The sequence below is a fragment of the Ascaphus truei genome, chromosome 13 (genome assembly GCF_040206685.1).
Source record: "Ascaphus truei isolate aAscTru1 chromosome 13, aAscTru1.hap1, whole genome shotgun sequence".
Classification (NCBI taxonomy): domain Eukaryota; kingdom Metazoa; phylum Chordata; class Amphibia; order Anura; family Ascaphidae; genus Ascaphus; species Ascaphus truei.
In genome coordinates, this window is record NC_134495.1 from 7,724,755 (window position 1) to 7,748,102 (window position 23,348).

General features: G+C 43.5%; 1 protein-coding gene across 2 annotated transcripts in view; it reads left to right on the plus strand.

The window, feature by feature from the left end:
• Positions 1 to 23,348, plus strand: part of HIP1R (huntingtin interacting protein 1 related) — a 59,953-nt gene that overhangs the window by 28,748 nt on the left and 7,857 nt on the right. For both annotated transcript variants that reach the window (XM_075568283.1, XM_075568284.1), the window contains exons 14-26: positions 1,174 to 1,357; positions 3,947 to 4,035; positions 4,214 to 4,330; positions 5,418 to 5,519; positions 6,046 to 6,240; positions 6,927 to 7,074; positions 11,467 to 11,553; positions 15,782 to 15,868; positions 17,794 to 17,901; positions 18,244 to 18,380; positions 19,695 to 19,805; positions 22,125 to 22,183; positions 23,107 to 23,137. In XM_075568283.1, the coding sequence (XP_075424398.1) occupies positions 1,174 to 1,357; positions 3,947 to 4,035; positions 4,214 to 4,330; positions 5,418 to 5,519; positions 6,046 to 6,240; positions 6,927 to 7,074; positions 11,467 to 11,553; positions 15,782 to 15,868; positions 17,794 to 17,901; positions 18,244 to 18,380; positions 19,695 to 19,805; positions 22,125 to 22,183; positions 23,107 to 23,137 (1,455 nt within the window). The remainder of the gene's footprint in view (positions 1 to 1,173; positions 1,358 to 3,946; positions 4,036 to 4,213; positions 4,331 to 5,417; positions 5,520 to 6,045; positions 6,241 to 6,926; positions 7,075 to 11,466; positions 11,554 to 15,781; positions 15,869 to 17,793; positions 17,902 to 18,243; positions 18,381 to 19,694; positions 19,806 to 22,124; positions 22,184 to 23,106; positions 23,138 to 23,348) is intronic.

Consider the following 23,348-nt stretch of genomic DNA (forward strand, 5'->3'; position numbering starts at 1 on the left):
TTGGATTTAAAATGTAGCTTCCTAATATAATCTTTACTCTGCTGCCTTATATTGTTCTACATTTTATCTCCGTGCATTTCTGTTTTTAACATGTTAAACCCCAGAATGTGTTACCAGGAAATAATTCATTGATTTACCTCATTTTCAAGTATGTCCTGGGCACAGCGTTATAAGGATACATGTTTACATTACATTTAAATGTGTTCATGCAATGTCTTTAAATAATATATAACCCTGTTCATTTAATGTGACCATGTATTGTCATCCTAACTCTGTGCCCAGGACATACTGTACTTGAAAACGAGAGGAAACTCTAAATGTATTACTTCTTGATAAAATATTTTATAAATAATAAATGAACGCTGGTAATGCGTTCAATTTACAGACCTTTTTATGGACGGTTAGAGATAATAGATGATTATGGGCATGTGTAACTGTTACAGACAAGGTTAAAACTGTCTTAGAAGAGGTAGGATAGGCCTACAATGTGCTGTGTTAGAAGACTTTACCCAACCCAGTAACCAGGCACCAAATGGCTGACACCCTTTGGCTGACCTTCAGCTTGCCACGTTTTGGGTGACACCGATGCAGGCTGAAAGGGTTCTAAATGAATTCAGCTGGTAAACACTGCAGAGAGCGAGGCTGACAACGCAGAGCAGCTGTCGCGACGGCGACAATGCATTTGTTTTGACGTCGCTATCGCCGGCACTATGAGCGCAGCCTTAGAAGAGGTAGGATAGGCCTGCAATGTGCTGTGTTAGAAGACTTTACCCAACCCAGTAACCGGGCACCAAACGGCTGACACCCTTTGGCTGCCCTTCAGCTGTCCACGTTTGGGGCGACACCGATGTAGGCTGAGAGGGTTCTAAAGGAATTCAGCTGGTAAACACTAGAGGGCGAGGCCGACAACGCAGGGCAGCAAGCAATTCCAGGTGTTAACCCTTAGCATGCTGGTTCTGTGCAGAGTGGAGCAGCTCTTAGGGAACGCTTTCAGACATCTGCCTATGGGGCGACACAGATGTAAGCTGAAGGGGTTTTTGAATGAATTGTGGATTCAGGACTGCTGTGGCTGACGTGTATTTAAAGGCAGAATGATCGGTGTTTTGAGACAAATGATCATTTATAATTGTGCAGTAATTACTTCAGTAATCCTCTTCTGTCTCCTTTTAACAGGCGCAAAGGTACATCTCGCAGCTGAAAGGTCAGATTAACACACTGGAGTCAGACCTGGAGGAGCAGCGCAAGCAGAAACAGAAAGCCCTGGTGGACAATGAACAGCTCCGAGATGAGTTAGAGAAGCTCAGGAAACAGAAGCTGGAACAGGACCAGACCCAGGGGCTTTTTGTAGAAGTAGAAAGTAGGTCGTCATATTGGCAATAAAAAATGGAAGTCCTAACGTCTTCACAGATAGCAAAATGTGTATGTTGGGGCTCAAGAATAAACACGAGAAACCAATGCTTAGTAGCTCTCCTATAAGAGATGCTCAGGTAGTGGCCCCCGCTCGGGTAAAACGAGGGAATTCATACCGTATTGGGTCTTGCATTCTTCACAGTTGCATCATTCCTAACCAGTTGTTGCTTAAAAGTGAAAACCCAACTGGGGTTCCCAATAATAATGCCCCGGTCTCGGGTAATATAACTTTGCAAATGATCTTCAATAAGACACCATATAGCGTAAGCGGCGAGGCTCAAAGCATTTGTGTACACAATCTTCACACCCATCAGAGGGATATCGGCCACAGCGGGGTAAGCAGCAGGTATCAGAAAAACGTTGAAGCCGCGCACAGCCGAACAGAGACGGGGACAAGCTGGATAAAAATGATGACATTTTTGGGTGGCATGGGTAAAAGGAGGAAAAGAATCTTCCAAAACGCGTTGGGGAATCCTTTGTCTCCTTTTGTCCATGGCCTAAATAACACTCATAATGTTTATCCAACTTGTCCCCGTTTCCGTTCGGCTGTGCGGTGCTTCAACGTTTTTTTTCTGATACCAAACATCTACGCCAGGGATGGCCAACTCCAGTCCTCAAGGGCCGTCAACACGTCATTTCGACTGAGCCACTGATTGAGCCCCCTGTGCTGAAGCAGGGATATCCTTAAAACCTGACCAGTTGGTGGCCCTTGAGGACTGGAGTTGGCCCTGCCTTGATTTACACAGTACCATTTGGTTCTCTTTGGACCTATGGATGGTACTGACCTTGTGACCTCTGCATATGAGGTGCCTTACATGTTTGTTCAGAAGAAAATAGCCACTTATTTGCAGAATAAAGCTGCCATGTTTGCAGCTTTCTGTACACGTGCCTGACGCATTTCACTGCTTCACAGAGTAGCCGTTTACAACCTGTGTGTGAGAAGCAAAATGTGCACATAAACACACAAGTGCTGCACTACACTACAGGAGTTTACAAATAAGACCCCTTCAGAGGGAAGTTATTAGACTGTATTTAATTTCAAAACCTGACAATAAAATGCAATGATTACAAAGTCCTTTTTAGGTTGCATGGGTGGATGGTTTTCAGTGTTTACCACGAAATGCAAAAAGTCCAGTATTCAAACTCCCGTTACCATTTCAGCAACGTTTATTGTTCTACAATGTACAACCCTCTTAAATTGCTTTTCAGTTTGATACATTTTTCCACCCAGTTACACGTGCTGTAAGTGGTCACAGAAACAGAGTATTCATTTAGTATGCCAGGGATAAAAAAAGAAATATTCGCTGTATCTGCCTTAATCAGATAGCGTTGCCTTCTTTCCCCACGCAGTCTGACATCTCTTTGGTCACTGTTAGGCTGCGGACATGCTAGGAGCGCGTGACGTCACACCGCGCCTGCCACAGAGGTAGTGTGGCCTGTGGGGTCGGGAAGAAGAGATGGGACCAAGATCAGCTCTAATTGGAATTTGGAGGCGTGGCTGTGACATGTGAGCGGTTCGTCCTCATTGGCTGAACCGCGCACGTGACCTGGCCGTTGCGCGGCAAAATCAAAAGATTTTGTCTCCGGCTTTGCTCTCGTCAATGCGCGCACGCACTATGGACGTTCGCATAAGCTTTCATGTGTTTGATCGCGCAGCACGCTCCTAGCATGTCCGCAGCCTTATGAAACGCTTTACTGGAGCAGCAGCACGTTTCTTTGCATAATGTGAGCGGTTTGCCCCATTATCTCTTGGCGTACAATGCTTTCACTGCAGCCAGGGATTCTGGGTAATGACATGCAAATGAGCACACACTGTCACCTTTTGCTTCAAATCCATTTTAACATGGGCCCCTATAAGCTTATGCCTGTCGTATTACACAGCTTTTCAGCACAGCCTGGGTTAAAGACGTGAACAGCCAGCTGTGTGTGAGTAGGATTACTGGCTCTGCACGTCTTTAACCCAGGCTGTGCTGAAAAGCTGTGTAAGACCGCGATTATAGTGGCCGCGTGCGCGCCGCAAGCACAAATGTGTGTTCTTCAATGAGGCCGCTCATAGCGTGTGCGAGCGCTGCAGAGCAACCGCGCGGGCAATTTTTAAAATACAAATGGATTTGTTTTTTTTCACGCAAGCAGTTTAGCCAATGAGGGTGAATGAGCCTGGTGATGTCACTACCACGCCTTCCCTTCGCCTCCAGCCTCCGTGCATGTTTCGCGCGTGACAGGCCCGCGTGACATCACACACACGCATGCCGCAACTATAATCACGGCATAATACGGCAGACATAAGCTTATAGGGCTCCATGTTAAAATTAATTTTAAGTAAAAGGCGACACACTGTGCTCATTTGCATGTCATTTCCCAGAATCCCTTGCTGCAGTGGAAGCACTGCATGTTAGGAGATAAAGGGGAAATGCGGGGTTGCAGACCTGTCTGAGACATGCGAGTCACACGTGGGATTTTTATTTGCTGTACACTTTGGGGTGAAGGATTGTCACTTTATTTACCCACCATAACTTATAGAATGTGTCATTCACAGAGAAAGCACAGGCGACAGAAGTTCGTTACAATAAACTGAAAGAAAAGCACAATGAACTTATCGGCGCCCATGCCGGACTTCTCAGAAAGGTAGAAACATTATTCAGTTGGATATCTTTCTTATTTTTCAGTACAATTTTGTTACACGAACACGTTAAACGAACATCTCAAAACTTTGAGCTATCTTCCCCCGTGCCCCCTGGAATGAATTCCCTTTGGTGTTTGGAGGGGATTGTCCCTTTAATCTTCACCTTCTCATTCTGAATAGAACGCTGACACCGCAAAGCAGCTAACCGTATCGCAGCAGAACCAGGAGGAGGTGTCGCGGATCCAAGAACAGCTGGAGTTTCAGATGGATCAAGTGAAGCGTGAATTGGAAATTAAGGTTGACACGGGTTTTGCATTTTTCACGCCATTCTGCGTTGAGTAACGATACTGATTTTAGCTGAAATGTTTAATTGCTAGAAACAATCTTATCAACACTTCAGTAGCGAGGAGAAAAGAGACAGTGCGTTTTGAAGCTGTTACCTCTTTTCAACACGTATTTTGTGTTGATGTTGCGTTACTGGCCCCCCTGGCGTTGCGGTATAAAATGCCTGGTTATAATGTGCAAAGCCATTTCTTCCCTGTCTCTCTTTATTTTATTTATTCTTTTATTTAATGCAGCAAGGCTTCAAACATTGCTGCTTGTACGACTTGTATTCTGGAGATGCTCACCTTTTGAATTAGGTGCCGGTAGCAGCTCTCCTCGGCTGCCAGGGTTGACATAATGTCTGCCGCTGAAAGATTGTGCGTCCTGCGAGCCAATAGGAAGCCGTGACATCAGTGCGGCTTCCCATTGGCCCATGTGACGCAGGAGCTTTAAACGTTAAAGCCCTACTTACTCAACCAGAGGGGCTACCGGCACCCACTTCGGAGGCAAGTATCTCTGGAATGAATATCTCAATAGAATTCTCCGGCTTGGATCACTCCTTTATCATACAATAATAATTGGTGCACTGTAGGGAATGTCAAATCTATTTGTAATAATACAATAGTCATTTTAGGAGGTCGTTGAGCGTGAACATTAACCCTCTTCAATGCTGTAAGGGCAGAAGTCAGCAGGGGGGTGTTAGCCCAGATTGGTATGTGTACTAATCTCACAAATGAAAACCCACCGTGATTGGATCGTAATTCAGAGTCCCATTATTCACAGTGCATATGTGTTCATTAAAAAAGTCTCGAAATAAAGTAACTGTATAATTATAATTTTTTTATATATAATCTTGTGCACTCATTTTTAACTCTGCAATTAAAGGGAAACCCATTGCCGCGTTTTATTTGGCGTATTGATTTGAACCTTTCCCAAGCGAGAGAACACACATTGCAAGCCCCTCCGGCAGCGAAAAGTTTCCGGGACACACGGACGCGAGAAGGGGTTGGTTGACCAATTCATTCAATTCTGTTTCCTCTTTGTCTCTCAATATCGGCAGTCGGAAGATCAAAGTTTTCAGATCGAACAGCTGAAAACAGAAATCGACTCCAAGAAACAAGAACTAGCGCTGATCCTGCAGTCGCTTAACAGTACTGAACAGGTATCTCTGTTTCTGAGTCGGGTGCATGTGGGGAGGTTAAACAAAAAGTAAAAAAACATTATACAGGTCTGCTGGCTTTCAGGAAATTCCGGCTGATCAGGCCGATAGTTTGGTGTGTGCGCATAAACATATATACGTCACCTCTGTTTTCTAGTTCATCCCAATTAGAGTTTTTGTTCTGGAATTCTCTAGTAGTTTTCTGTTCAGAAATATTTGCATTTCTCTTGGTGGAGGGGAGAAAACGTGACCTTTCTAAAAATAAATGGATGTTATGTTCTGTTACCTTAAACGCAGTATTCTTTCCTTATTTAGCAATGAGCCCTGAATGAACCTTTTTTTTATAAACTGGTATATTACATACTCGTTGGCTAATTAGGGCTTTAGTGATTTAAATATGTCACTTTTTTATGTTCTGTTTTCTTTAAGCTGTGACATGGGAGGCTAGTTCTGTAAGTAAAATGTAGGTTGCTTAGTGGAACGGCAGCTGGAAGGATTTGTGTAACACTGGGCTGTGGTGCATTTTCAGTCTGAATCCCAGCTGAGTTCCAAAGTGGCTGCCCTGGAAGCCGAGAAGAGCTCACTGACAAATGTGTTGACTGCCAAGGAGATGGAACTGTTATCCAGCCAGAATGTGGCCCAGGATGCAGAGGCCTTATTAAATCAAGAGAGAGATAGGAGAACCAGTGAAATAAGGGATCTCCGCGACAAACTCGACAAAAAGGTGACTACATGTTGTGGAAATATAATACGTTTTAGACCAGGAGTTCTCAACCAGTCCTCAAGACCTCCCAACTGTCACTGATTGAGCCCCCTATACTGAAGCAGGGATATCCTGAGAACCTGACCTGTTGGGGGGGAGGGGAGGGGAGGGGGTCTTGAGCACTGTAGTTGAGAACCCCTTTTTAAGTATTTATATAGTATGTGTTCTTGTTTGCCATATTTTGATCTCTTGGCTCATAGATATAGATATTGATAGTCGTTATAGGCAAAAATGGGTGCACACTCCACTATTAAATACCCTAGCAGGCTGGTGTCGTGCTCGGGAAACGGGTAATAGAATGTAGGATATGGCCTCTGAGGAGCTCTGAATACCAGCACTGACCACAGGCGCAGTGGGAAAAAGGAACCTCTGTTTATTTAATCAAACACAAGGTATCCCCATGTTTTTGCCCCAAAGGGAAGAAAAACTCAAGGTGTGTGTGTGTGTAATTAATTTATATTTCTACTAAAAGACACCATGCCCTTAGTATTGTGTATGAATAGAGAAACACTGTGTGTTCATTTGTTATGTTACAAAACTGTTGTGCAAATCGGCTGCAGTAAGAAATCAGATAGCCATATACACACTGCATTAGAAAAAAAGGCTATCTTACATTTGCTGAATGTATCTCGTTTTGTTTGTGTCAGAGCGCCGAGGAGCAGAAGCTTCATCAGAAGATGCTAGAGGACCAGTTTCACATTATCCAGGGAACGGTTAGGGAGGCAGAAAACATAATTCAGGACGCTGTTGCTAAGCTTGATGACTCTCTGCATATCCGTTGCACTAGTTCGCCAGGTGAGATCAGAGTACTTGCAAATTGGACTCTCCCAGAGTTCTGCCTTTCCACGTCCGAGAGAGCTACGGTCCTGTATTTCAGGTGGTTTAATACATGTTCTCGTGGGGGATTGTGGCAATATGTTTGTATGTATAGTTTTATTTGTATAGCGCTCGTACTGTGTGCATCGCTTTGCAAAATAGACTTTAGAATACATGGAAATAGAATATATTTACTCGCTAGCATAGAGTGGAATAAGTGCAGGAAGTACACGATAGAAAATTCAATCCTTGCCCCAGAGAGCTTACAATCTAAGAGATAAGATGCAATATCTGAGTTAGTACGTGCGGTAGATCAGGGATGTGCAAACTGGGGGGGGGAGAGAATTTCTGGGGGGCGCGGCAGTTACAGAGGCCCCCTGCTCTCTTCTCCAAAGCATTTAAATTAAATCCTGGGGAGAAGCAAGCATGAGGCCTCCAACTTCCCTTATCTGATCTCCGGCGGCTTCCAGCGACCCGTCGCCATGGTAACGCTGTGTCAAATGATGCCAGACACTGGGGGGGGGGGGGGGGGTGAGCAGGCAGGGGGGTGCAGACTGAAGAGTTTGCGCACCCCTTCGCTGCTAGATGGCAGTGCCTGGAGTATTGGTTAGCGCCTCTGTGTGATCACCTGTCCATATTCTTCCTTCAGAAAGTGAGTTTTTGGCTTTTAATTGAATAGATTGCTTGCATGGAACAAGCAACGTTATGACAAGTTTTATGTCAGGACTCTTCAACTAGTTTCCTAAAGCGCCGGGTCAGAAACCATTTAGAAGTAGAAGGGCCACAAGTTTAATTTAATGTCATTTATATTCATGAAAATAATTACATTTCAGCCTTGTGCCAGCATGCATAACCTCTGTACCACATATATTGCCGTGACCTTAACGTACACGTGGGTGTCAGTGTGACAACCTGCACTCAGCGGCCTGGGCAACTAGTATGTAATGAGCCAGCGCAGAGTCCAACGGGCCACGTGAAGGCTCTTTACGGGGCCACACTTGGCCCCTGAGCCGCCAGTTGAAGAGCCCTGATTAGCATGAAGCTTGTACTCCAGTATGTGCGTATATTGCAAAGGAGAAATGTCACCTGTTTTATTAGCAGTGTGTGTGTGTGTACATGTTGTATATTTCTGCCTATGATAACCACACACATCCTCTTTATTAGCAGTGTGTGCACATGTATATTTCTGCCTATAACCACACACATCCTCTTTATTAGCAGTGTGTGTACATGTTGTATATTTCTGCCTATGATAACCACACACATCCTCTTTATTAGCAGTGTGTGTACATGTTGTATATTTCTGCCTATGATAACCACACACATCCTCTTTATTAGCAGTGTGTGCACATGTATATTTCTGCCTATGTTAACCACGCACATCCTCTTTATTAGCAGTGTGTGTGTGTGTGTACATGTTGTATATTTCTGCCTATGATAACCACACACATCCTCTTTATTAGCAGTGTGTGTGTGTGTGTACATGTTGTATATTTCTGCCTATGATAACCACACACATCCTCTTTATTAGCAGTGTGTGTACATGTTGTATATTTCTGCCTATGATAACCACACACATCCTCTTTATTAGCAGTGTGTGCACATGTATATTTCTGCCTATGATAACCACACACATCCTCTTTATTAGCAGTGTGTGTGTACATGTTGTATATTTCTGCCTATGATAACCACACACATCCTCTTTATTAGCAGTGTGCACATGTATATTTCTGCCTATGATAACCACACACATCCTCTTTATTAGCAGTGTGTGCACATGTATATTTCTGCCTATGATAACCACGCACATCCTCTTTATTAGCAGTGTGTGCACATGTATATTTCTGCCTATGATAACCACGCACATCCTCTTTATTAGCAGTGTGTGCACATGTATATTTCTGCCTATGATAACCACGCACATCCTCTTTATTAGCAGTGTGTGCACATGTATATTTCTGCCTATGTTAACCACACACACCCTCTTTATTAGCAGTGTGTGCACATGTATATTTCTGCCTATGATAACCACACACCCTCTTTATTAGCAGTGTGTGCACATGTATATTTCTGCCTATGATAACCACACACATCCTCTTTATTAGCTGTGTGTGTGCACATGTATATTTCTGCCTATGATAACCACACACATCCTCTTTATTAGCAGTGTGTGTACATGTATATTTCTGCCTATGATAACCACGCACACCCTCTTTATTAGCAGTGTGCACATGTATATTTCTGCCTATGATAACCACGCACACCCTCTTTATTAGCAGTGTGCACATGTATATTTCTGCCTATGATAACCACACACATCCTCTTTATTAGCAGTGTGTGCACATGTATATTTCTGCCTATGATAACCACACATCCTCTTTATTAGCAGTGTGCACATGTATATTTCTGCCTATGATAACCACACACATCCTCTTTATTAGCAGTGTGTGCACATGTATATTTCTGCCTACGATAACCACACACATCCTTTTTATTAGCAGTGTGTGTGCACATGTATATTTCTGCCTATGATAACCACACATCCTCTTTATTAGCAGTGTGCACATGTATATTTCTGCCTATAACCACACACCTCCTTTTTATTAGCAGTGTGTGTGCACATGTATATTTCTGCCTATGATAACCACACACCCTCTTTATTAGCAGTGTGTGTGCACATGTATATTTCTGCCTATGATAACCACACACCCTCTTTATTAGCAGTGTGTGCACATGTATATTTCTGCCCATGATAACCACACACCCTCTTTATTAGCAGTGTGTGCACATGTATATTTCTGCCCATGATAACCACACACCCTCTTTATTAGCAGTGTGCACATGTATATTTCTGCCTATAACCACACACATCCTCTTTATTAGCAGTGTGTGTGCACATGTATATTTCTGCCTATGATAACCACGCACATCCTCTTTATTAGCAGTGTGTACATGTTGTATATTTCTGCCTATGATAACCACGCACATCCTCTTTATTAGCAGTGTGTGTGTACATGTATATTTCTGCCTATAACCACACACATCCTCTTTATTAGCAGTGTGCACATATATATTTCTGCCTATGTTAACCACACACATCCTCTTTATTAGCAGTGTGTGTACATGTATATTTCTGCCTATGATAACCACACACATCCTCTTTATTAGCAGTGTGTGTGCACATGTATATTTCTGCCTATGATAACCACACACATCCTCTTTATTAGCAGTGTGTGTGTACATGTATATTTCTGCCTATAACCACACACATCCTCTTTATTAGCAGTGTGCACATATATATTTCTGTCTATGATAACCACACACATCCTCTTTATTAGCAGTGTGTGTGCACATGTATATTTCTGCCTATGATAACCACACACATCCTCTTTATTAGCAGTGTGTGCACATGTATATTTCTGCCTACGATAACCACACACATCCTCTTTATTAGCAGTGTTTGCACATGTATATTTCTGCCTATGATAACCACACACATCCTCTTTATTAGCAGTGTGTGCACATGTATATTTCTGCCTATGATAACCACACACATCCTCTTTATTAGCAGTGTGTGCACATGTATATTTCTGCCTATGTTAACCACACACATCCTCTTTATTAGCAGTGTGTGTACATGTATATTTCTGCCTATGATAACCACACACATCCTCTTTATTAGCAGTGTGTGTGCACATGTATATTTCTGCCTATGTTAACCACACACACCCTCTTTATTGGCAGTGTGTACATGTTGTATATTTCTGCCTATGATAACCACGCACACCCTCTTTATTAGCAGTGTTCGCACATGTATATTTCTGCCTATGATAACCACGCACATCCTCTTTATTAGCAGTGTGTGTGTGTACATGTATATTTCTGCCTATGATAACCACACACACCCTCTTTATTGGCACTTCTCTTTTGGACTATTTTATAACTCTGGGTGAGCCGGTTTATGGCCCCTCGTAAAATGAAGAATACCATCCAGCATTAGGTAAAGAGAAGACACAAGGCCTCCTGTGTTCCTGCACCATCTGGTGTTTACACCCTGCCCTGTGTTAATACCAGCGAAGCAGCCCACCGAGCGCAGGTCACGGTCACAACGACAATACTCTGGGGGCATTAGTTCATCAATGTGTCCAGAATACATTTTTGCCAAGTAACCGTAGCAAAGGGAAAACGCGTCGGAAAAGCGTGTTGTTACAGGGCCCTTTGAAAAAAGGCTTTTATGGAACGATTACCCTAATCTTAAACATTCTCTAATAAAAACCCCACGTGAAAAAATCCAGGTCCGCTGCTTTCTTTAGTCATCGTTAAGCTGCTGCCAATTTGTTATGTTTTTGTTTGTGTTTTTTTATTTGATAGATTACCTTGTTAGCAGAGCACAAACCGCATTGGAATCAATAACTTCCCTCGAAACTGGACATGCTAAATATGTACAAAACATGACCGGTAAATTACCTTTTATTCTGATCTTTAATAATGAACGGGTGTTGTTGGGTAATTTGCATATGGTTAGTCTGCCAAGTGCGTCATTCTGCATTCTGAATAGTAAGACTTGTAGGTTTCCATAACCAAAGGAAAGCAGCATGGTAGTGTGCAGGCCGTGTGTGCTATCCTACCTCACCCAGCTATAGATACGTTCTAGGTAGCAGTAACATGCAACTCCTACCTCACCCAGCTATAGATACGTTCTAGGTAGCAGTAACATGCAACTCCTACCTCACCCAGCTATAGATACGTTCTAGGTAACAGTAACATGCAACTCCTACCTCACCCAGCTATAGATACGTTCTAGCTAGCAGTAACATGCAACTCCTACCTCACCCAGCTATAGACACGTTCTAGGTAGCAGTAACATGCAACTCCTACCTCACCCAGCTATAGACACGTTCTAGGTAGCAGTAACATGCAACTCCTACCTCACCCAGCTATAGATACGTTCTAGGTAGCAGTAACATGCAACTCCTACCTCACCCAGCTATAGATACGTTCTAGGTAACAGTAACATGCAACTCCTACCTCACCCAGCTATAGATACGTTCTAGGTAACAGTAACATGCAACTCCTACCTCACCCAGCTATAGATACGTTCTAGGTAGCAGTAACATGCAACTCCTACCTCACCCAGCTATAGATACGTTCTAGGTAGCAGTAACATGCAACTCCTACCTCACCCAGCTATAGATACGTTCTAGGTAGCAGTAACATGCAACTCCTACCTCACCCAGCTATAGACACGTTCTAGGTAGCAGTAACATGCAACTCCTACCTCACCCAGCTATAGACACGTTCTAGGTAACAGTAACATGCAACTCCTACCTCACCCAGCTATAGATACGTTCTAGGTAGCAGTAACATGCAACTCCTACCTCACCCAGCTATAGACACGTTCTAGGTAGCAGTAACATGCAACTCCTACCTCACCCAGCTATAGACACGTTCTAGGTAACAGTAACATGCAACTCCTACCTCACCCAGCTATAGATACATTCTAGGTAGCAGTAACATGCAACTCCTACCTCACCCAGCTATAGATACGTTCTAGGTAGCAGTAACATGCAACTAGCCCAAGCTAGAACATTACAAGTACCAAGCCGTTCAAACGTGCACATGATGATAGGGTCTCCCCAAAACGTGGGGGGTTTCTCCTGCTAATAAATATTTATTAAATGTCTTTCTAAACTCCAGCTTTGAATTACTGGGTGCGGCCAATGACTCTCTCACGGCTATCGGCAGGGATACATTCACTGAGGGGGAAATGCAGAGTTATATTCGTTGCATGGACATGATTTAGTGTTCCTCTTTGTAACCCGCATACAGTGTGTCCTGGATTGGATATGGAAATGTTCATCATTTGTGTCCAGTTTATAATTGATACAGAATCCCAGCAGATCATTCTGTATGTAAAGCCCGGCTTATTCGTGCACACAAGGAAATAATTGTAAATACACATTGTAAAGGGGCAATTTGTGTGGTTTTTATTTTTTACGTAGGATTGAAGCAGGGATCTAAACCCCATTAATTTCATCTCCGCGGACCCCCTACTTCCCGAGATACTTCCCTCCAAAGGGGGTGCTGGTATCTCAGCAAAGCTTAAAGCTCTCGCGTCCCGCGGGCCAATAAGAAGCTGAAGCTTATGACATCACGGCTTCCTATTGGGCCGCAGGGCGTGGGAGATTTGACACTCCGCCATTACGTCATCCCTGCTAGCGGAGCATAACCACGCACATCCTCTTTATTAGCAGTGTGTGCACATGTATATTTCTGCCTATGTTAACCACACACACCCTCTTTATTAGCAGTGTGTGCACATGTATATTTCTGCCTATGATAACCACACACCCTCTTTATTAGCAGTGTGTGCACATGTATATTTCTGCCTATGATAACCACACACATCCTCTTTATTAGCTGTGTGTGTGCACATGTATATTTCTGCCTATGATAACCACACACATCCTCTTTATTAGCAGTGTGTGTACATGTATATTTCTGCCTATGATAACCACGCACACCCTCTTTATTAGCAGTGTGCACATGTATATTTCTGCCTATGATAACCACGCACACCCTCTTTATTAGCAGTGTGCACATGTATATTTCTGCCTATGATAACCACACACATCCTCTTTATTAGCAGTGTGTGCACATGTATATTTCTGCCTATGATAACCACACATCCTCTTTATTAGCAGTGTGCACATGTATATTTCTGCCTATGATAACCACACACATCCTCTTTATTAGCAGTGTGTGCACATGTATATTTCTGCCTACGATAACCACACACATCCTTTTTATTAGCAGTGTGTGTGCACATGTATATTTCTGCCTATGATAACCACACATCCTCTTTATTAGCAGTGTGCACATGTATATTTCTGCCTATAACCACACACCTCCTTTTTATTAGCAGTGTGTGTGCACATGTATATTTCTGCCTATGATAACCACACACCCTCTTTATTAGCAGTGTGTGTGCACATGTATATTTCTGCCTATGATAACCACACACCCTCTTTATTAGCAGTGTGTGCACATGTATATTTCTGCCCATGATAACCACACACCCTCTTTATTAGCAGTGTGTGCACATGTATATTTCTGCCCATGATAACCACACACCCTCTTTATTAGCAGTGTGCACATGTATATTTCTGCCTATAACCACACACATCCTCTTTATTAGCAGTGTGTGTGCACATGTATATTTCTGCCTATGATAACCACGCACATCCTCTTTATTAGCAGTGTGTACATGTTGTATATTTCTGCCTATGATAACCACGCACATCCTCTTTATTAGCAGTGTGTGTGTACATGTATATTTCTGCCTATAACCACACACATCCTCTTTATTAGCAGTGTGCACATATATATTTCTGCCTATGTTAACCACACACATCCTCTTTATTAGCAGTGTGTGTACATGTATATTTCTGCCTATGATAACCACACACATCCTCTTTATTAGCAGTGTGTGTGCACATGTATATTTCTGCCTATGATAACCACACACATCCTCTTTATTAGCAGTGTGTGTGTACATGTATATTTCTGCCTATAACCACACACATCCTCTTTATTAGCAGTGTGCACATATATATTTCTGTCTATGATAACCACACACATCCTCTTTATTAGCAGTGTGTGTGCACATGTATATTTCTGCCTATGATAACCACACACATCCTCTTTATTAGCAGTGTGTGCACATGTATATTTCTGCCTACGATAACCACACACATCCTCTTTATTAGCAGTGTTTGCACATGTATATTTCTGCCTATGATAACCACACACATCCTCTTTATTAGCAGTGTGTGCACATGTATATTTCTGCCTATGATAACCACACACATCCTCTTTATTAGCAGTGTGTGCACATGTATATTTCTGCCTATGTTAACCACACACATCCTCTTTATTAGCAGTGTGTGTACATGTATATTTCTGCCTATGATAACCACACACATCCTCTTTATTAGCAGTGTGTGTGCACATGTATATTTCTGCCTATGTTAACCACACACACCCTCTTTATTGGCAGTGTGTACATGTTGTATATTTCTGCCTATGATAACCACGCACACCCTCTTTATTAGCAGTGTTCGCACATGTATATTTCTGCCTATGATAACCACGCACATCCTCTTTATTAGCAGTGTGTGTGTGTACATGTATATTTCTGCCTATGATAACCACACACACCCTCTTTATTGGCACTTCTCTTTTGGACTATTTTATAACTCTGGGTGAGCCGGTTTATGGCCCCTCGTAAAATGAAGAATACCATCCAGCATTAGGTAAAGAGAAGACACAAGGCCTCCTGTGTTCCTGCACCATCTGGTGTTTACACCCTGCCCTGTGTTAATACCAGCGAAGCAGCCCACCGAGCGCAGGTCACGGTCACAACGACAATACTCTGGGGGCATTAGTTCATCAATGTGTCCAGAATACATTTTTGCCAAGTAACCGTAGCAAAGGGAAAACGCGTCGGAAAAGCGTGTTGTTACAGGGCCCTTTGAAAAAAGGCTTTTATGGAACGATTACCCTAATCTTAAACATTCTCTAATAAAAACCCCACGTGAAAAAATCCAGGTCCGCTGCTTTCTTTAGTCATCGTTAAGCTGCTGCCAATTTGTTATGTTTTTGTTTGTGTTTTTTTATTTGATAGATTACCTTGTTAGCAGAGCACAAACCGCATTGGAATCAATAACTTCCCTCGAAACTGGACATGCTAAATATGTACAAAACATGACCGGTAAATTACCTTTTATTCTGATCTTTAATAATGAACGGGTGTTGTTGGGTAATTTGCATATGGTTAGTCTGCCAAGTGCGTCATTCTGCATTCTGAATAGTAAGACTTGTAGGTTTCCATAACCAAAGGAAAGCAGCATGGTAGTGTGCAGGCCGTGTGTGCTATCCTACCTCACCCAGCTATAGATACGTTCTAGGTAGCAGTAACATGCAACTCCTACCTCACCCAGCTATAGATACGTTCTAGGTAGCAGTAACATGCAACTCCTACCTCACCCAGCTATAGATACGTTCTAGGTAACAGTAACATGCAACTCCTACCTCACCCAGCTATAGATACGTTCTAGCTAGCAGTAACATGCAACTCCTACCTCACCCAGCTATAGACACGTTCTAGGTAGCAGTAACATGCAACTCCTACCTCACCCAGCTATAGACACGTTCTAGGTAGCAGTAACATGCAACTCCTACCTCACCCAGCTATAGATACGTTCTAGGTAGCAGTAACATGCAACTCCTACCTCACCCAGCTATAGATACGTTCTAGGTAACAGTAACATGCAACTCCTACCTCACCCAGCTATAGATACGTTCTAGGTAACAGTAACATGCAACTCCTACCTCACCCAGCTATAGATACGTTCTAGGTAGCAGTAACATGCAACTCCTACCTCACCCAGCTATAGATACGTTCTAGGTAGCAGTAACATGCAACTCCTACCTCACCCAGCTATAGATACGTTCTAGGTAGCAGTAACATGCAACTCCTACCTCACCCAGCTATAGACACGTTCTAGGTAGCAGTAACATGCAACTCCTACCTCACCCAGCTATAGACACGTTCTAGGTAACAGTAACATGCAACTCCTACCTCACCCAGCTATAGATACGTTCTAGGTAGCAGTAACATGCAACTCCTACCTCACCCAGCTATAGACACGTTCTAGGTAGCAGTAACATGCAACTCCTACCTCACCCAGCTATAGACACGTTCTAGGTAACAGTAACATGCAACTCCTACCTCACCCAGCTATAGATACATTCTAGGTAGCAGTAACATGCAACTCCTACCTCACCCAGCTATAGATACGTTCTAGGTAGCAGTAACATGCAACTAGCCCAAGCTAGAACATTACAAGTACCAAGCCGTTCAAACGTGCACATGATGATAGGGTCTCCCCAAAACGTGGGGGGTTTCTCCTGCTAATAAATATTTATTAAATGTCTTTCTAAACTCCAGCTTTGAATTACTGGGTGCGGCCAATGACTCTCTCACGGCTATCGGCAGGGATACATTCACTGAGGGGGAAATGCAGAGTTATATTCGTTGCATGGACATGATTTAGTGTTCCTCTTTGTAACCCGCATACAGTGTGTCCTGGATTGGATATGGAAATGTTCATCATTTGTGTCCAGTTTATAATTGATACAGAATCCCAGCAGATCATTCTGTATGTAAAGCCCGGCTTATTCGTGCACACAAGGAAATAATTGTAAATACACATTGTAAAGGGGCAATTTGTGTGGTTTTTATTTTTTACGTAGGATTGAAGCAGGGATCTAAACCCCATTAATTTCATCTCCGCGGACCCCCTACTTCCCGAGATACTTCCCTCCAAAGGGGGTGCTGGTATCTCAGCAAAGCTTAAAGCTCTCGCGTCCCGCGGGCCAATAAGAAGCTGAAGCTTATGACATCACGGCTTCCTATTGGGCCGCAGGGCGTGGGAGATTTGACACTCCGCCATTACGTCATCCCTGCTAGCGGAGAGGCTGCCGGCACCCCCTACGGAGGTCAGTATCTCCAGAAGCACGGGGTCCCCAAAGCTGCGATTAATGGGGTTCAACCCCAGAGACCCCCTACTCCAATCCTATGTTTAAAAAAAATCACAGATTTTAAGAACGCAAACCCTCTTTCCTTTTTATCAGACGCATCTGGCTTAGTTGGCGCTCTTGCCCAGTTTGCTCACTTAACCGCGGACACCATTATTAACGGCAGCGCAACTTCTCACACGGCGCCACCTGACCACGCTGATCGTAAGTGAACCTACGTGAATTCAATGGCATTCTACCTGTTTCCCCCCCAAAATGTTTTGTTTTAAAAAAAAAAATTACATTTTTTTTTTATTGGTTTTCATTCATTTTATAAACATGGGCAGAAAAAAGGTTCTACATTGTAATACCCGATCCAAATGGATTCATACAAATAGATTCCATGTGTCTGGTCAGCAATGTAGGATGACCCATTGTTGGGTGATAGACACGATGCCGTGCCCAAGTTTCTAGAGGGTTGTGGTTTTTCTGTCCCCCTCGTTTTCTTCTGGGTTTTTTTGGGGGGGAGGTTTCACAGCAAATCAAGTTTTGAATTATTTGTTATAGGGCTAAGTGACTGCTGCAGGGACTGCGGGAGCCAGAGTTTGCTGTATTTAAACGACCTGAAGAATAAGCAGTCCCTAAAAGATGCCGATCTGGCTGAAGTTAGAAGAACATTACAGAGCATCCTCGGGCTGGGACAGGTAGAGCCACCTTCCTAGAACCTGTCTGCAGGAAAGCTTTGTGAGCACGGACTCTTCCCCTTGTAGTGGCACTTCCTGCATGGGGCGGAAACCTTGCTTCCTGTTGGTGGCTGCATTGTTACGTTTGTTGATTTGTTATTGATGACGGGAAGGACCCGCAGGTTCCATGTAACAATGTCCAATAGAAACCGGCATCGCAAAAATTGGTTAGAATAGATGTACCAGAAATTGCGAATGGCGTATTTTTTATTTATTATTTATTTATAAAATATTTTACCAGGAAGTAATACATTGAGAGTTACCGCTCGTTTTCAAGTATGTCCTGGGCACAGAGTTAAGACAAATAATACATGTTTACAAATACAGTTACATAAATGAACAGGGTATACATTATATACAAGACATTGCGGGCACAGTTAAAGAAAATATATATTATGAGCGTATGTAAAAGTAACAGACCAGATTAAAATGTGAGACAGCTTTAGTTTTGAAAGAACTTAAACTGGTGGCGGCTGTGAGAGTCTCCGGTAGGTTGTTCCAGTTTTGGGGTGCACGGTAAGAGGAGGAGACGCACAATCCTAACAAAGCAGACCAGACAAATACTGCTATTCTGAACTCGGAGGATAATAATACAATGACTTCACAATTGGATTTATCAGGTTGTTAGCCAGTTTTTTATGCCGAGATGGTCATTTTCTCAGAGAACTTTGACATCCACTGTGGCAGGGTCTGTGCCAATTTAATCTCTTCGCTGCCAGTCCCTCTGGCAGGTAGGGGTTAATTTTAATCAGAACAGGTATTTAACAGTATTTGAACAATCGCTCAAACAGCAAGAAAAACCTTCCTCAAAAGTGTTTTTTCTTCTAATATATCAGTGGCCGTGTGGCCGTGTGGCCGTGTGGCCTTGTGGCCGTGCCTTGCGTATCATTCTGGCAGGTACAATCAGTCCCTGCCTTGTACAGCAGGGGGTGCTCAACTCTAGTCCTCAAGGGCCACCAAAAGGTCAGATTTTCAGGACATCCCTGCTTCAGCACACGTGGCTGTCTTTGACCACCTCCTGTGCTGAAGCATGGATATCCTGAAAACCTGATCTGTTGGTGGGCCTTGAGGACTGGAGTTGAGCGCCCCCTGCTGTATAGGTCACCAGGAGCTGATACACTGGTCCGAACTGGGTTTACCCACCTGAAAGGCAGTGACAGTACCACTGAGACACTCCTCCAGCTCTCTTGTAGTGAATCATATTGATCATTTAACCCAGACATCACAAAGGAATAACAATTCGGTCACCTGAACTTCTGTGTTCTGCTTTTCCAGGAGCTGAGGCCTAAGAGTTTGGATATAAAGCAGGAAGAGTTGGGAGACATGGTTGACAAAGAGATGGCCGCTACATCTTCAGCTATAGAAGATGCAGTGCGGAGGATCGAGGTGAGCGGTTTCTAGTGGCTATTATACTGTGACGTATGCTCCTTAAGCTTGCTGTGAAGCACAGGATGCAGTCTAAGGCCCAGGACATGGTGAACTCAGCATCGCTGAACAGATGCACAAAGCCCCTGCACCTGTAATCAGCGCGGCTATAGTTTCTCCCTCCGCATGCTTGCTGATGCGTGCGGAGGCTGAGAAACTTCCCCGAGACAGGCAAGTTTGAAATTTTCCACTCGGGGAAGCGGAGGAGCGAACACGTGACCGCTCCCATCCAATGGGTCTGAAGCCGGCCCGGCATTGTAACTAGCAGACAAGACAGAGTCAGCACAGAGGTGTGTGTGTGTGTGCGCGTGTCTGTGCGTGTCTGTGCGTGTCTGTGTGTGCGTGCATATATTTATCAAAGTTGCACAATGTTAATAAATAATTTATTCTCACATGTCTTTTTTTTTTTTAATTTTTAAAATATTATATAATATACACACACAGACACACATATACACACACAGGTTCCCCAGTGACACACAAACACACAGACCACTTCAAAGTGACACACACACACACATACACACTGACAGCTATCAAGTGACACACACACAGTGATACCCGCCTCCCAAGCGCGCTTGCTGTCTCCTCTGCCAGGACAGCAAAAAGCTCCTGGTAGAGCGAGCGGCAGCAAGCGAGAGCGAGCAGCAGCACCTAAGCGCTTACTATGTCCCAGGCCTAAAGCTTTAGAGGCCTCTCTGATGGCAAGAGTTAAAAGCAACAAACGTCCGCAAAATGTCTCTGTAAAGCGCTACGTAAACACTAGCGCAGTATACAAGAACAAACAATTCTTATTAAATGCATGGAGGTCAGTGGGTGTGAATCTAGGTCATGTGTAAATCCTGCCTTGAAAATGTCTTGTTCTCCCAGTTGTGTCTACATTACAGGCAACTCCTTGTACGTAAACGCAGCTGTGAGGGTGGAGCGCGGGGTTACTTGTTCTGTCTCCAGCAGACGCCGCCTGCATATACAAACAGTGTTGTGTATACAGTGTTGTGATGAAGGCAATCCTTTTCCATCTCTGAGATAGTGAACATTTGGCCACCTCCGGCACCCTGTTGTGACCTCAGATAATTGTGATCTCACAAGAACTGCCCAAAATATAGGAAAGATATTACATAGTTACAGAGGAGATGAGGTTGAAACAAAACATATGTCCATCGAGTTCAACCCATATTAAAGCTGCAGTTCAAGCAATATCCGACATGTGTTTTTTTTTATCAGTTCTGTGCTATAAGAAAATACTTATAGCATTTAAAAAATAATATATATTTTTAATGTATTCTGATGTACTGTAACAAGCATTTTTGTTTCTATAGCAACCATTTACAGTCGCATCCCCTTCCTCTTCTGAAAGGCTCTGGCACACCCCTTTTGCCCTCTTTCTAGCAGTGCACCAATTGTATCTAGTGACTGCCTGGCCACATGATCTTCCCCACAGAACTTTGCATCTTTGGTCCTCTTCTGCTGCACCGACAGTGATTTAGCGATACCCCCGAGCCGAAACTTCGCCGATCGATCACAGGGGAACGGATCGATTTTGGCAAATGAGCTAATCACATGCCAGTGTGCAGATTGTATTGATACATATTGAATGGATTTTTATTTTTTTTAACGGCAGCTTAAACAGCAGCTTTAAATTTAGACGAGGGATACTTATCCTAGATCTGTATTTATGTTGATCCAGAGGAAGACGAACAAAAAAACCCAGTGACATTATCGAATAATGTCTCATAAGGGGAAGAATAATTTCCTCCCTGTCTCCAAATAATGGCAGATTTCTCCCCATCATAAACGCTGATTTATTTACATTTTGCATTACCAACAAGTATTACACTTTTATGCGGAGCAAGTTGGGCACTATGCATAAATGTTCCCAAGAGCATACCATCTAAATTGGTATCTGAGGCATAGGGGGGCAGGGTGAAAGGGAGTCACATGGTGTTGACACTGGGTCACAAACCGGGCTATCCTATTTCAATAGCCAAAACAACAGGGATATGTCCATGAATATCCTGGGATAATATCTCCGTGCCGGTCGGTAAATGTCAGCCTTGAACAAGAGTGTGACACTGCGTGTCTGACTGGTCGTGGGAGTCTCTCCACACGTGGGTTCTGCTGATCATCATGCAGTGCGTTTGTCAGACACCCCAAAAAAAGCCTGTAAGAGTGAAGAGGTTCTGCTCCTTGTTTGGAAGATGACTCTTAAGATCTCGCTGGCACCGAGAACCGTGCTTCTGATCGGATAGACGTAACGCCTGCTTTTGAATTCGCCAACAGGAAATGATGAACCAGGCTAGAAAAGATACTTCTGGAGTGAAGCTGGAAGTGAACGAGAGGTCAGTAAAATGCAAATAGTGAGACCGCATCACGACGGGTTCAACGTCGCTGCTAGAGAGGTCTGCAACACTTGGCATAGATCGTGGTGTATTTGAGAGGCTGGAGAGGTTTTCACCATAAAAAGAAAACATTTGCTGGTTTCCATTGTCCGCGTGTGGCTGCGTTGATGGTAAATACATTTGCCGTATAGAAAGGTTTTTCACCTACGAAGCCCAGGGAGAGATTTTGATGCAGGAAATGACAATGTGCTACATCTCCTTAAAATGTGCATCACTCGACTCATCAGTAACTCATTGATACTCCCCAAATTGCAGCTTACACGCCTGGGACAGGGTGACTCGGAGCCAATCCGGTAGCACTCTTCTCGGCTAGCTGGGATCATGTAATGGCCGCTGTTCAAAGCTTCCGTGGGCTAGTAGGAAACCGTGACGTCATCGGTGCGGCATCCTATTGGCTCGTGTGCCGCGGGAGCTTTGAATAGCACAGATACCGAAACCCCCTGTGGAGGGAAGTATCTCCTGAAGCAGGAGGTCCCCCAGAGCTGAAATTAATGGGGTTCAACTCCAGAGACCCCTCTGCTTCAATCCTTTTTGTAAAAAAAAGAAAAATCGCCAGTCGCTGGCTTTTGATGAAAATGGAGCTCTCCCCAGGGGCCATTGCAGTCCAAAGGTTACCATGGTAAAGTCAGATGCTAGAAATGTAGCAAGGCTTTTTTCTGCTGTCTACAGTTATTCCTACCATCGTGCTCTGATATCAACTTGTATAACTAATTTGGGGGATTTCTTTTTGGTGACAGCTGAAATGTCTTTATTTGGTTTCAGCTTGAAAACAATGTGTATGTATGTGTATATATATATAATATATATATATATATATATATATATATATTTATTTATTTATTTTCATGTATTTTCTTAAACAGGATTCTAAACTCCTGCACAGACCTGATGAAGGTGAGCATCGTGTTGATTTGGTATGTAAACAGAATATCGTACATACCCAATGCTAAAATCCCTGCATGAACAGGAGGAAATTGTCACCCCGAGAGTGTGTTCTCTCCTGCAAATACAGTAACAATACTCGCCGCCAAGACTGCCGCAGTCTGACCCACACTATTCCCCTTGGGAAAACTAGTTATGACAGTATTTTAATGCAGGGGGGGTG